General features: G+C 44.7%; 1 protein-coding gene across 1 annotated transcript in view; it reads left to right on the top strand.

The window, feature by feature from the left end:
- LOC134225133 (mucin-2) overlaps positions 1-12,019 on the top strand; it is a 287,374-nt gene extending 275,355 nt beyond the window's left edge. Inside the window, exons 5-9 of the mRNA XM_062704951.1 lie at positions 7,561-10,338; positions 10,401-10,894; positions 10,972-11,102; positions 11,162-11,332; positions 11,388-12,019. Of these exons, the coding sequence (XP_062560935.1) occupies positions 7,561-10,338; positions 10,401-10,894; positions 10,972-11,102; positions 11,162-11,332; positions 11,388-11,690 (3,877 nt within the window). The 3' untranslated portion in view covers positions 11,691-12,019. The remainder of the gene's footprint in view (positions 1-7,560; positions 10,339-10,400; positions 10,895-10,971; positions 11,103-11,161; positions 11,333-11,387) is intronic.
- The last annotated feature ends 247 nt before the right edge of the window (positions 12,020-12,266 follow it).

Below are 12,266 nucleotides of genomic sequence, written 5' to 3'. Positions count from 1 at the left end.
TTTTACTGCTCATTATTTTAGTATAAAATTGTTTACTAACAATACTGTGTCATGGAAATCACCCACTACGCAGCCATAGGAAAGAATTTAAGTTTCTAGACCAGGAAAGTTGTTTACTTTCTGCCGTGTTTACGCAGGAAAAGATTTCACGAATTGGCAGAATCGCAATTTAGTGTGTTGGTAAGTAAACACGGAGTATATTGTGCATCGTTATTCCAAAATCATATTCCCACCTTTGGGCTCTCGCGAAAAGCACTCAGCGTCAGATTCGGAGACATGGGGATAGTTGTCGAATTGGTATCCCTGATTTTTTGGCAACTGATGTCGATTAGTTATGTGAGTGGTGTAAAAAAAAAATAGAGCTTTTAGCTGAAAATTTGTATTGTCAAATGCAAGTATTATATATGTATGAGTAATAAATGTGCACAAATCATATATTGCGGAAACAGCCATTGAAGACAAGTGCAAAAAAAGCAATATTCGAAATTGAAATGATGCTTTGCGTGTTTTGAGGAGTGATTTGCGTGTTTTGAGGACCGCAGTGGCGTGTTTGGAGGACCGCCAAGCTGGAATGGTTTGCGTGTTTTGAGGACCGCAGTGGCGTGTTTGGAGGACCGCCAAGTTGGAATGATTTGCGTGTTTTGAGGACCGCAGTGGCGTGTTTGGAGGACCGCCAAGCTGGAATGATTTGCGTGTTTTGAGGACCGCAGTGGCGTGTTTGGAGGACCGCCAAGTTGGAATGATTTGCGTGTATTGAGGACCGCAGTGGCGTGTTTGGAAAACCGTCATGCTGGAATGATTTGCGTGTATTGAGGACCGCAGTGGCGTGTTTGGAGGACCGCCAAGTTGGAATGATTTGAGTATTTTGAGGACCGCAGTGGCGTGTTTGGAGGACCGCCAAGTTGGAATGATTTGCGTGTTTTGAGGACCGCAGTGGCGTGTTTGGAGGACCGCCAAGCTGGAATGATTTGCGTGTTTTGAGGACCGCAGTGGCGTGTTTGGAGAACCGCCAAATTGGAATGATTTGCGTGTATTGAGGACCGCAGTGGCGTGTTTGGAAAACTGTCAAGCTGGAATGATTTGCGTATTTTGAGGTCCGCAGTGGCGTGTTTGGAGGACCGCCAAGTTGGAATGATTTGTGTGTTTTGAGGACCGCAGTGGCGTGTTTAGAGGACCACCAAGTTGGAATGATTTGCGTGTTTTGAGGACCGCAGGGGCGTATTTGGAAGACTGCCAAGTAAGGTTGGAAAGATATGCGGGTTATGATAATCCGCTAGATATATTGGAAAAAAGGTTTGCGAGTTGGAATGCAGTGCACGTCATGGCGTGAACGTGTTGAAAGAGCAATCGTACATAGTTGAAATGGTTTACAAATCATGAAAATCTCAATTATGCGTTAAAATAATCTCAAGGAAGCTCGAAACAAGTTTTTGAAAATAGGGGGAGCAACAATGCCATGTTGAATGCATTGCCAGCTTATGCAAATGATGATGACGTTGCTACGTTTTAACAGGGCGAGTGAATTGATCAATTAAGTTGAATTAATTTGACTTGCCAGAGGTCCAACCTGTAACGTTCTTTTCGTTCAAATGAGTTGAAAGACGGAGTTTAAACGTTAAATTCAACTACAAGTCAAACGACTTGCTCCAAACAGTTGAGATGGCTTTGAAGCAGGTCATAAACCAGCAAACGTTGGAGAAGCTCACGTGATTGCAGCAACTTAATTGTGACTGAATTTAGTCATATATAAGTTACTGTGATCTATGTGTAACATGTGTGCTGCTAGGGTGGACGGCGATTCTCACACGCCGACTAGAAGATTTAGTTATGAAGAGATCATTCTTTGAAGAACTAGGAACTCGAGCAGCGGATGTTCCGGAAGGTGGCAGCATATAAGAGGAGTGGAGGGCAGTAAAGAATGCCTTTATCGAAACATGCGAGGAAAAACCTTGTTGAGCTGCGCACTCAGCGAAAAAAGTGGATCACAGATGCAACCTGCCGGAAGATTGAGGAGCGCAGAGAAGAAAAAGTCGCGATAGAGCGGGCAAGAACCAGAGCAGCCAAGTACGAGTCCCGTCAACGGTATTCGGCTTTAGAGAATAATGTTAAACGTTGCTGCAGACAAGACAAGCAAGCGTGGGTGATCTCCCTGGCCGACGAAGGGGAGAAAGCTATAACAACTGGTGATATGCGCTTACTCTACGATTAATCACGACGCCTGAGTGGAGCAAGCATGAATCCGGGATACCGGTGCACTTCGAACAACTTCTTCAAGTTTCGACGCCAGATCAAGCATCAACATCCCATCATGAGCTGTTAAGGGTGCGACGCATTACTCGCATCAACTCCGAAGCTCCATCATTGCAGGAGATTGAAGCGGCCATCCGAAGCATAAATTCCAACAAGGCTCCCAGGGTTGATCGCATTTCAGCAGAGATGCTCAAAGCTGACCCCACTATCCGTGCAAATGTTGCATAAACTATTCTGAAATATCTGGGACACCGCGGCTTTTCCGGCCGACTAGATGCAGACCTTAACTAAGTGAAGGTTCCTAAAAAAGGGGATTTGACTTTGCGACATTTGGCATCATATTACTGTGCATTGTTCTCAAAGTTCTGAGGAAAGTTATCCTAAATCGGATACACGAGAAGAAAGACACGACTCTCCGACGACAGCACGCAGGATTCCGCCCCGCAGGATCATGTGTGGACCATATTGTCTTGCTCCGTATTATCCTGGAGCAGAACAACGAATTCCAAGAGTCATTTGGTATTCATTGACTACGAAAAAGCTGAACCACGAAAACCCACGCCTTTAGACGCAATGGTGTTTCAGACAAAATCGTCGGGCTCATCGAATCGAAGTACGAAGCTTTTACGTGCAGAGTCCTGCATAACGGATCTTTGTCTGATTCCACCCGGGTAGTCGCTGGAGTGAGGCAAAGATATATTCTATCTTCGCTGCTGTAATCGACGAGATCACAGATCGTGTACCAAACCGTGGGATGCTTTGGCAGCCTATTACTATGGAGCATCTTACGACTTCGATTTGGCTGATGATTTTGCTCTACTAGCGGAACGGCGCTCTGATATGCAGAGTCAGCTGAACGACATGGCCGAACGCTCATCTACGGCGGGTCTCACCATCAACATCAACAAGGCCAACTCATTGGACATTAACATGATCAAACGCTCCAACTTTACAGTAGCCGGGCAAGCAGTGGAAAAGGTCGAAAACTTTCAATAACTTAGCAGCCAGTTAGCGCCGCATGGCGGAACCAAGATTGATATACGAGCACGGATCAAGAAGGCAAGGGCTGCTTCTGCGAAATGTGTGGAGATTCAATCAGATTAGTCAACGCATCAAATTTTGAATATTCAATTTCAACGTGAAATCTGTGTTGCTATACGCCAGTGAGACTTGGTGTGTATCAGCAGATATCACGCAGAAACTGCAACTATTCATCAACCGATGCCTACGCTTCTTAATTCGGGCCTGGTGGCCTCATAACTGGATCTAGAAAGCTGAGCTCCATCGATGTTGCCATCAAAAACCGATATTAACTGAAATTCGAGAGTGTAAATGGAGGTGGGTCTGCCACACATTACGAAATACCGGAGACGAAATCTACAAGCAAGCAAGTGCTGGACTGGAATCCTACAGGACATTCTAGCAGAGGCAGACCCAGGGGCTCGCGACGACGTAGCCTCAATAAAGAAATAAAGGAAGTCGATACGAATCTAACCTGGGCTTATGTCAAGGCATAAGCGAGCAGCCGTTGAGATCTTTTGCGTTGAACCTATACACCCCTAGGGGTAATCAGGACACATGAGGGAGTGAGTGAGAATCTTTGTTGGTACGGTGGAAGAAACTCACGTCTGCGCCATGGAAGGTAACGACGTGCATATCGTATAAAAGCTTTCTGTAATCGTTCCAGGCGGGCATTTCGTACGGCTTCCTGAGCATAGTGTATCCATTGTTCTTGCCAGACAAGATACATATTGGGGCAGCAGGGACAGCAGGGACAGCATGATGTCCAAGGGCTTGACGACCCCTCCCCAGCTGTCTGCGAGTCAGGGAGAACTGCCTAGGGCGTGGTGGGATTTAGCAGTGGGCTCTGCTAAAATCCCTCCCAAAAAACCACAAGTGCCCGTAAGCGGACTCTATCAAAGCGACTGTGTGCCGCTTCAAAAGCACAAGCCCAGGGAGCGAGTGCCAACTGGCATGTGGAGTGTCCCTACTTCGGTAGGGTAGTGCGTGAGCTGCTTCGGCAGGGAGTGAGTGATCTGTTTGTGCTGAGGCAGGAGTGTCATAGCGAGTCGCCGCCGCTATGGCAGCCTCGAAGCGCAGCAGAAGTCTGAGTATGGACTGCACATGCTAAGGTAAGAGTGTCGTAGCGTTGCTACCGCTATCGACACCTCGAGGCATGGCAGTGGAGTGTTAGAATAAGTTGTGGAGTGTACCTACTTCGGTAGGGTAGCGCGTGAGCTGCTTCGGCAGGGGAGTGAGTGATCTGGTTGTGCTGAGGCAGGAGTGTCATAGCGTGTCTCCGCCGCTATTGTCACCTCAAAGCGCAGCAGAAGTCTGAGTATGGACTGCACATGCTGAGGCAGGAGTCGAGGTATCCCATCGACACCTCGAGGCATTGCAGTGGAGTGTTAGAGTGAGCACCTGAAAAAGGGTCACATGGAGCGAATGGTCTTTGGAGAAGCTGCTTCGGCGGCAGGGTAGCAGTGGGTTGTACCCACACACCTACAGTTGTGCACATGTGGTGCATGGGGAGTGTCCCTGCTTCGGCAGGGTAGCGTATGGTCTGCTTCGGCAGTGGTGTGATTGATCTGCTCGTGCTGAGGCAGAGTGTCGTAGCGCAATATCTGTAGGCCCAGGCAGTTACCGCTATTGACACCTCGAGGCATGGCAGCGGAGCGTCCGGGAGAGCATCCAAGTAAGACTCAAATGGAGTGAATGGGGTGCGAGCACCCAAGTCAGTCTCGCGTGGGACGAGTGCCTGTGTGAGCGATAATGAGTGAGTACGCTTAGTACTGCCGTCCCCCAGAAGTAGTACTGCGAGGTAGTTCCTGGGGAAACGATGGTGGAGCCCAAGGGAGTTTAGTCGGTATTACCGGTATGGTCGAGTCCGACACTCCAGTACACTTCCGTGTGGTAGTTTGGCAACTACAATGCACGTGTACTGGGTTAGTGTGTAAATGCATTCTCCTTGTAAAAAAAAAAAAAAGACAAGATACATATTCATGGAATGTCGGGTATAACAAGGGAGTTGGGACCAAGTCCCATTTAGAGTGTAGTGCCATTGAAAAAGTAGAAGTCCGGCATATCTCGACTCACGCTTGATTTGAGGATTTCAAGGTTTCTGTTTGTTTTTTCAACTGAATTCTAAGATAAACTACAAGATAACTCAAGGCGACGATCGATACTCAAGGCAGAGAGTAATGGCAAGCATATCGATACGTAAATTTGACATGAACGCTATAGAGGAAACCTGAACACGTCGAAGACGATGGAAGTGAATTTAAATAAAATAGAGAAGTTATTATTGCAGAACACCGAACAAAAACACTTACACTAAAACAATCCGGAGAGAAAGGGGGATGTGTGGGGCGAGACAGCCCTGTTGTATACCGCTCTATATTATATACTGTTTATGCCGCCTTGGTGTTGATGATGAGCAAGCAGCTAAGCACTGTTATCCCTCAGTCAGATGTCAACAGTAACCCGAGCAAGGCGAACCCTCCGCCGAGTGCAATAGTGCGTAATGGGTGATTTCCTGGCGCAGTAGCAGGTTACACAGGGGGAAACAGTATTTTTATGCACTTAAAAGCTTAAAAATCATTTTAACATAAACAAAACGTGAACGGAACGAATCCTAATGTTCACAAGACTTGTAGAGCACATCAAAAGCTTCCGTATAGAGGTTGTTGCGATAGTTTTCGACGTTTATATCTCTTGATAGATTTTTTCCAAAATTGATAATAGCAAAAAAAAAACTCAATCGACTTGAGCCACCTCGAAATTTTATTTGAATTAGCTGAAAATTTGACAGGAGACATATTTTAGCATAAGAATTGTGATTCTGAGCTGACTGGTTGAATTTTTGATACTTTTTGAAAACATGAAGAGGTCTACTATATATTCCTTTGCGCTTAACCGAGCAAACGCCTGAATTCAACAAAGAAATTATGTCGTCTTTTACCTTTTGCGAGCAAATGCATCTTCTGAATGAAGGAATCTCATCTTTCCCTTCTACTTGACCTTCTGCCATCCTCTGATCATATCATATCTTCTCTCGCATTAAACCGAGCAAATGGCTGATTTGGAAGAAGGAAGCATATCGTATTCCGCCATCTACCGGGCAAATGTATCCTTTGAAAATTGGAACCATATCTTCTCTGATGTAACTGTCGGGAAGATGCATCTTTTGAAAGAAGGGATCATATCCTCTTTTGCCTTAAAACGAGCAAATGCCTTAATTGAACAAATGAATTAAATCTCTTCTTGCCTTCGCCAAGAAAATGCATCCTTTGAAAGAGGGAGCTATATATTCCCTTCCCTAGAACTGAATAATGCATATATTAAGAATAGGAACCATACATATTCTCCCTTGTGATATGCCTGACAAATGCATTATTTGAAAAAAGAAGCTTATACTTTTTAGACTTATGAACGACAATGTATGTTTTTAAAGAGATGAATATATGCAGAAATAACTTCATTTGCTTTGTATTGCCTTTTTTTGTGTAACATTGTTTTTGCTCTTGAGCACTTACAATTTTGCTATTTGACTTTCCGTATTTTGTAGTTTGTTTCAGTCAACGACGATCTTGCTGCTTCTTCAGAGGTAAAAAAATTATCGTGAAGTGAAGTGAAATAGGCAGATAATAAAAAGTCTACCAAAGTAACTTCAGTTTTGATAGAATCTGAATTTTAATTCGAAAAATCAATTCAAAACATCTCTCTTATAATGTTAAAGTGACAATAATTATAAATAATTGAACATATTATGTATAAGTTTCGAAATTGATGATTACATGTACACATGTGCACAACTATTATGCCAAATGACCATTATGCCAAACGGCCATAATGCCAAATGACATTATGAAAAACGACCTTAATGCAATTTTGTTTAGGGGGTCCATTATACGCACGGGGTCCACTACTAGCACTCACCATCTATAAGGGGTGGTTCCACGATTAACATTGTTAACTGTTTCTGTGTTATCGTAACCTAATCTACCTTATTTTGAAATCATGTTCTTGTGTGGTAAAATGAATATAGTGTGAATACTACAACAAGAGAATAAATGATACTTACCTTAATATACGCAGATTTACGCAGAAAGTATCATCGTGTTAGCCTCATGATGCAAAAATGGTAGAAACCTTGCGGTTTATAACTGTGGGCGAGTTTAATGTACACTAAGCTGCGAGGCGGCAATGTCTCAGTGGGATGTAATGCCAATGAAAAAGAAAAATTAGAATTGTAATAAAAAATGTCTATGTTATTTAATTGACGCATATTTGTATTTTTTTCACTTTTAGCACGCCAGCACCTAACACGCTTCGTCCAGCATTCGATTCCAAGCGGGTTATTGCTCTTAGCAATGCTTCACCCCCCCGCGGTAGCCCCATCGTGAATTCAGCTAAGCCAAAGTCCACCACCACCAGTACGACAACGACACCAAAGACTGCAACCCAATCCCGGTTTATCCACCTGCCAGCTCGCCCGGTGATTCCATCGATCAACATCACTCACAATGGATCGGCAAAATCGGCTGAAGTTATTTATGATTACGATGACTACATCGAAGATGGCAAAGATACAAATGAATTCGTTGATGATCAGCAGGAAATCAAAGATTTCCAGCCAACGCAAGCGCAGAAAGGAAACTTGAAGAAAGAAAGTGAGGAACATCAGGAAGCAGTGAGCTCTACTGTTAGTGCTCCTACGAGTTCCACTACAGCTAAGGCGTACGAAAATGAAGAGCGGGGTGGCAGCTTAAACAATATAAGTGATAACGAGTACTACGATGTGGTGAAGGAAAGCGACAGTCAGACCAGCAATGCCGACCAGATAGAAGATCATACGGTGATTCTGACCGACAATTTCTTCTTACCACACTCAGGTTCGGAAGAGTTGGAAGACGGCGAATACGAAGAAGAAGAAGAAGGAGAGACTGAAGAGCCTAAGAAAGAAGTATCATCCGTTGCTCCACTACCAGAGGATAAGAAGCCAGTTGATTCGGCATATGACGACGAATACGTATATGATGATGAAGAGCTTGAGGCAACTACAACAGTAAAGCCGGAGCTTAGGCCAGCACCATCGCCAGCAACTCCCGAGGAACCGCAAGAGGACATCGATACACTACTTTTCTCAGAAGAGGATGTTAAAGAAGCGCCATCGGTTATCCCCATTTCACGAGAGCAAGAAGTTGAAGCAGATACAACGCGTGTTATTCCTCTTGAGACCACCTCTGCGGCTCCAACTGCGCCTAGCACAACTACAGTATCGACAACCCTCGAACCAAGCACAACCACCGAACACTCGGCCAGCAGTTTAGTGGAATCAGAATTATCTTCGAATGTAACCACTGAAAGTTGGGTGGTGGTGGCTTCAGTTCAAACAAGTAGAAGTGTCTCCGGTGCACGATTTTTACCGTTTCCTCAAGTTGAACAAGATGAGAAAAAACAAAGCTTATCCGAGCTTGATGCCAAGAACAGCAATGAGAGCGATGAACTAGACATAACTACCGTAAGCAGTCAGGAAGTCGAAAAGACAACTGTTGCTCCTCATGAAACGGTGATTTCTGTTACGGATGACTCTGAGACACCGACTACCGAGAAGACACTGAATGTTCAGTCCACTGAAAGCATAATCGACAAGCTTGACAGAGTTCAATCTGAGCTGTCTAGTGGTGTACTGACCGGCAAATTCCCAGTTTTGAAGGAAATGGTTACGGAAGACCCGAAAGTGCCAAACGCATCATTGCCTCCAGTCAACATTCGAAAGTTCCAACCAAACAACAGAGCTTCCACCACGAAGAAACCGCGACCTGGATTCACACCCTCACAAAAACCAACAACTGCTACTGAGAGTATAATCAAAAGCATCAACTTTGAAACGATTGCTGTAGATGATATTGCTGCGCTGCTTCCACCGGATTATAAACAGAAGAGCGCTTACAAGCTGAAAAAGTTTGGCGTCAGCAGTACAACCCCTGAAACACTGGCCGCTGCTAAGGATGTTTTAAATGAAGAACCATTGAAACCCGAAATTGGAGGTCGATTCCGGCCAGCGAACATCAGTCGATCTTACAAGAGTAGTGTTCCAGTTCAAGAGCTGAGCTCCTTATTACCGAAAGACTATCGTTTGAATCGAACTGAAGAGGAAGTTAAGACCACAAATAATTTGAAGGAATTGATCAGCAAGATAAAATTCAATGAGAAACCTAATGGAACATTGGATGTTCTAAAGAAGGTGCAGAAGGTTGATGTTAGTTCATTTTTACCACCAGGATATAAACCTCCCGCAGACATAGGGCCAAGTACAAAGGCACCAAAGCCAGTTGTTATTGAGGACGACGTAAGTAAACTTCTGCCTCCAGGATACAAGAGCTTCAAGACAACGAAGAGACCAACTACCACAGCACCATCTGTGATTGATGATGACATCAACAAATTCCTGCCTCCTGGTTATAAGGCACCTAAGGAAGAATCCAAAATAGTGTTCACTGAAGATATTAGCAAATTCCTTCCACCAGGATACAAGGCTCCAAAGCAAGAATCATCGACGAAGGCTTCCCTTTCATTTAATGAAGATGTCAACAAGTTTTTGCCTCCAGGCTACAAACCTCCCGCAAACGAAAAGGTCCCGGAACCAGAGATTATCGACCCAACTAGTCTGCTAAGCAAGATCCAGTTCAAAGAAGTGTCGGCACTGCTTCCTACTGGATTCAACGATTCGGATCCGCATCCACCATCTCCCAGCAGCACAGCAGGAAGCGGTGCAAACAGCTACAAAGTGGTTTTCCCCAGTCGCCCGGGCACTGTCAAGAAACCGGGTGTTGGTCGTATTACCACTCCCAAACCATCCCACGCCGAAGGACCAGCAGCCCCCGATATATTGATCCGCAAAGGACCACCAACTCGTGCAACAACTGAGTTCACCGGATGGCCAACCCCTTCAACGACTCCACTCTCGATTGAAAAACTTCTGGAACAGCAGAAACAACAAGAACTACTAGAAAAGCTGCTGGCTTCGTCTACGACGACGACAACAACAACCACGACTACCACCACTACGACCACAACGCCACGGTGAGTTATTATCATTGTTTATTAAGGTAACCCTACAAATGTCAACCTATTACCACTTTCAGACCAACGGAGCCAGGATTGTGTCATTCGGAGTGTGACCTGGCCGGTACTATCCGCATAGTTGACGGAGTCAATTGGGTACCGGAGCTGCTCGATCACAACACAGCCGAATGGAAGCAACTGGCGAAGGATGTTGAGGCTCAACTGAACGAAGTCTACAGCAACGCGCACAATCTCAGCAAATGGTACAAGAAGGTGCGCATCGACAGCTTCAGCAAGGGAAGCGTCCTGGTGGATTACTTTGTCGAACTGGCTGACCTGACGGAGGACGTCAACACGCTGCAAATCAAACGGCTGTTCCACGAGGCGCTGACGCCTGCTCCGCTGCCGACTACCACTGTTGAGCCTAGCACGGATCTGGACGAAGAGGACGATGGAGACTTGCAGATGCAGAACAAACGAACCAAGGAGAATCTGCAATCGGCGGTACCTCGCGTAAAGGAGGTCTTCCTGTTGGGCAGATTCAAAGTCGATCCGGTGTCGACTGATTTCACCGGTTGGTTACCTCGATAATAATGACACTTTTTATGCGTTGTATAATACGGTCACTGAAAATTTTCTCATATTTTTTAGTTATCCCGAAGCAGATTCTTCCACCGGTTGATCTCGAGGAGGAGGATACACTGTTACCTCAGTGGGCAATAGCCGGTATTGTCATTGGGTTGGCTTCGCTTCTCTTCGTGATACTTTTCGGCGTCACAGTGGTAAGTCATAGTAGTTGGGTAAAATTTGTGCCGATTGAATGCAATTTATTTTATTTCAGTTGATAAATCGTCAAAAGGCAGCCAAGAAGAAGGCACCAACGCCACTGACTGCAGATATGTTGAACGAGCTGAACAAGAACCATATGGGAGGCATTGACAACTATGGTTCGGAAGATCTGTACAATTTGGACGACGCGTGGGACGACCATGGGCACGATGTGAAACCAAAGGTTTGTAGCTGGTTCTGAAATGTTCATCATGGTCAATTTTTACATTTTTTTTCAGCGCTTCTCCAACTCCATGCATGGCAGCAGTGCCTCGAATATCTACGACAGTTGGCGCTCTCAACGTCATCCGACAAACGATAGCTACTATTACGACGACTACAACCTCAAGGGTTCGCATTATCCTCCGTCGGGACATCATCACCATCACCACCGGTTACAGGATGCGGCCTTTATGTTGCACGAACCTCCGCCACCAGTGATGGCTATGTACCCACCATACCATCACGCCCCACCACCGCCAAGCAGTCACTACAACACGAATTCGAGGCGGTATTACCGAGATTACGATCCTAATTTCTAGGATACCGATGTTCTACTTCACTTCACCATCCCAGTCATCTATACACCACCCCATAAAACTAGAGTCGTCGTTTAGTTATAATCTTATTTTTGTTTCTCCATGATCGGATCATTCATCTGACTCCTTCGCTGGGCAGTACCTTTGCTCAGATGCTAGTGCTGGTAGCTCAATTCCATGCCCCATTGATTTTTTTCTCCACTCAGATTACCTTCTCATAAGACCCTTATCGTATAATAGGATATTTTCTAATGTAAATAAATTATTTATTTTGTAAAAATGGAAAACAAAATTACGAATGAGATGCAAAAAAAAACATAAAATAATTAATATATTCTTGTTTTTATGGAAAATCTTTAACGATCCGAAGTTTTTATCCATACAGATTTTCAGTGTTGTAAAATTATTTATATGATTTTGCCAGAACTTTTCCTCAGAAGGTTAATATCAATTCATGAGATTTGACAAACTTGTAGCGCTGAAGTGTTCTTATAATATTGTCTAATGGGACATTGCTGAAAATATGTAATACACACACTGGCGGGGATAGAGTATTTGTAATTGTGGGGTACCAGCACT

This window comes from Armigeres subalbatus, chromosome 3 (assembly GCF_024139115.2).
Source record: "Armigeres subalbatus isolate Guangzhou_Male chromosome 3, GZ_Asu_2, whole genome shotgun sequence".
NCBI lineage: Eukaryota > Metazoa > Arthropoda > Insecta > Diptera > Culicidae > Armigeres > Armigeres subalbatus.
This window is presented reverse-complemented; position numbering and strand designations above follow the sequence as displayed.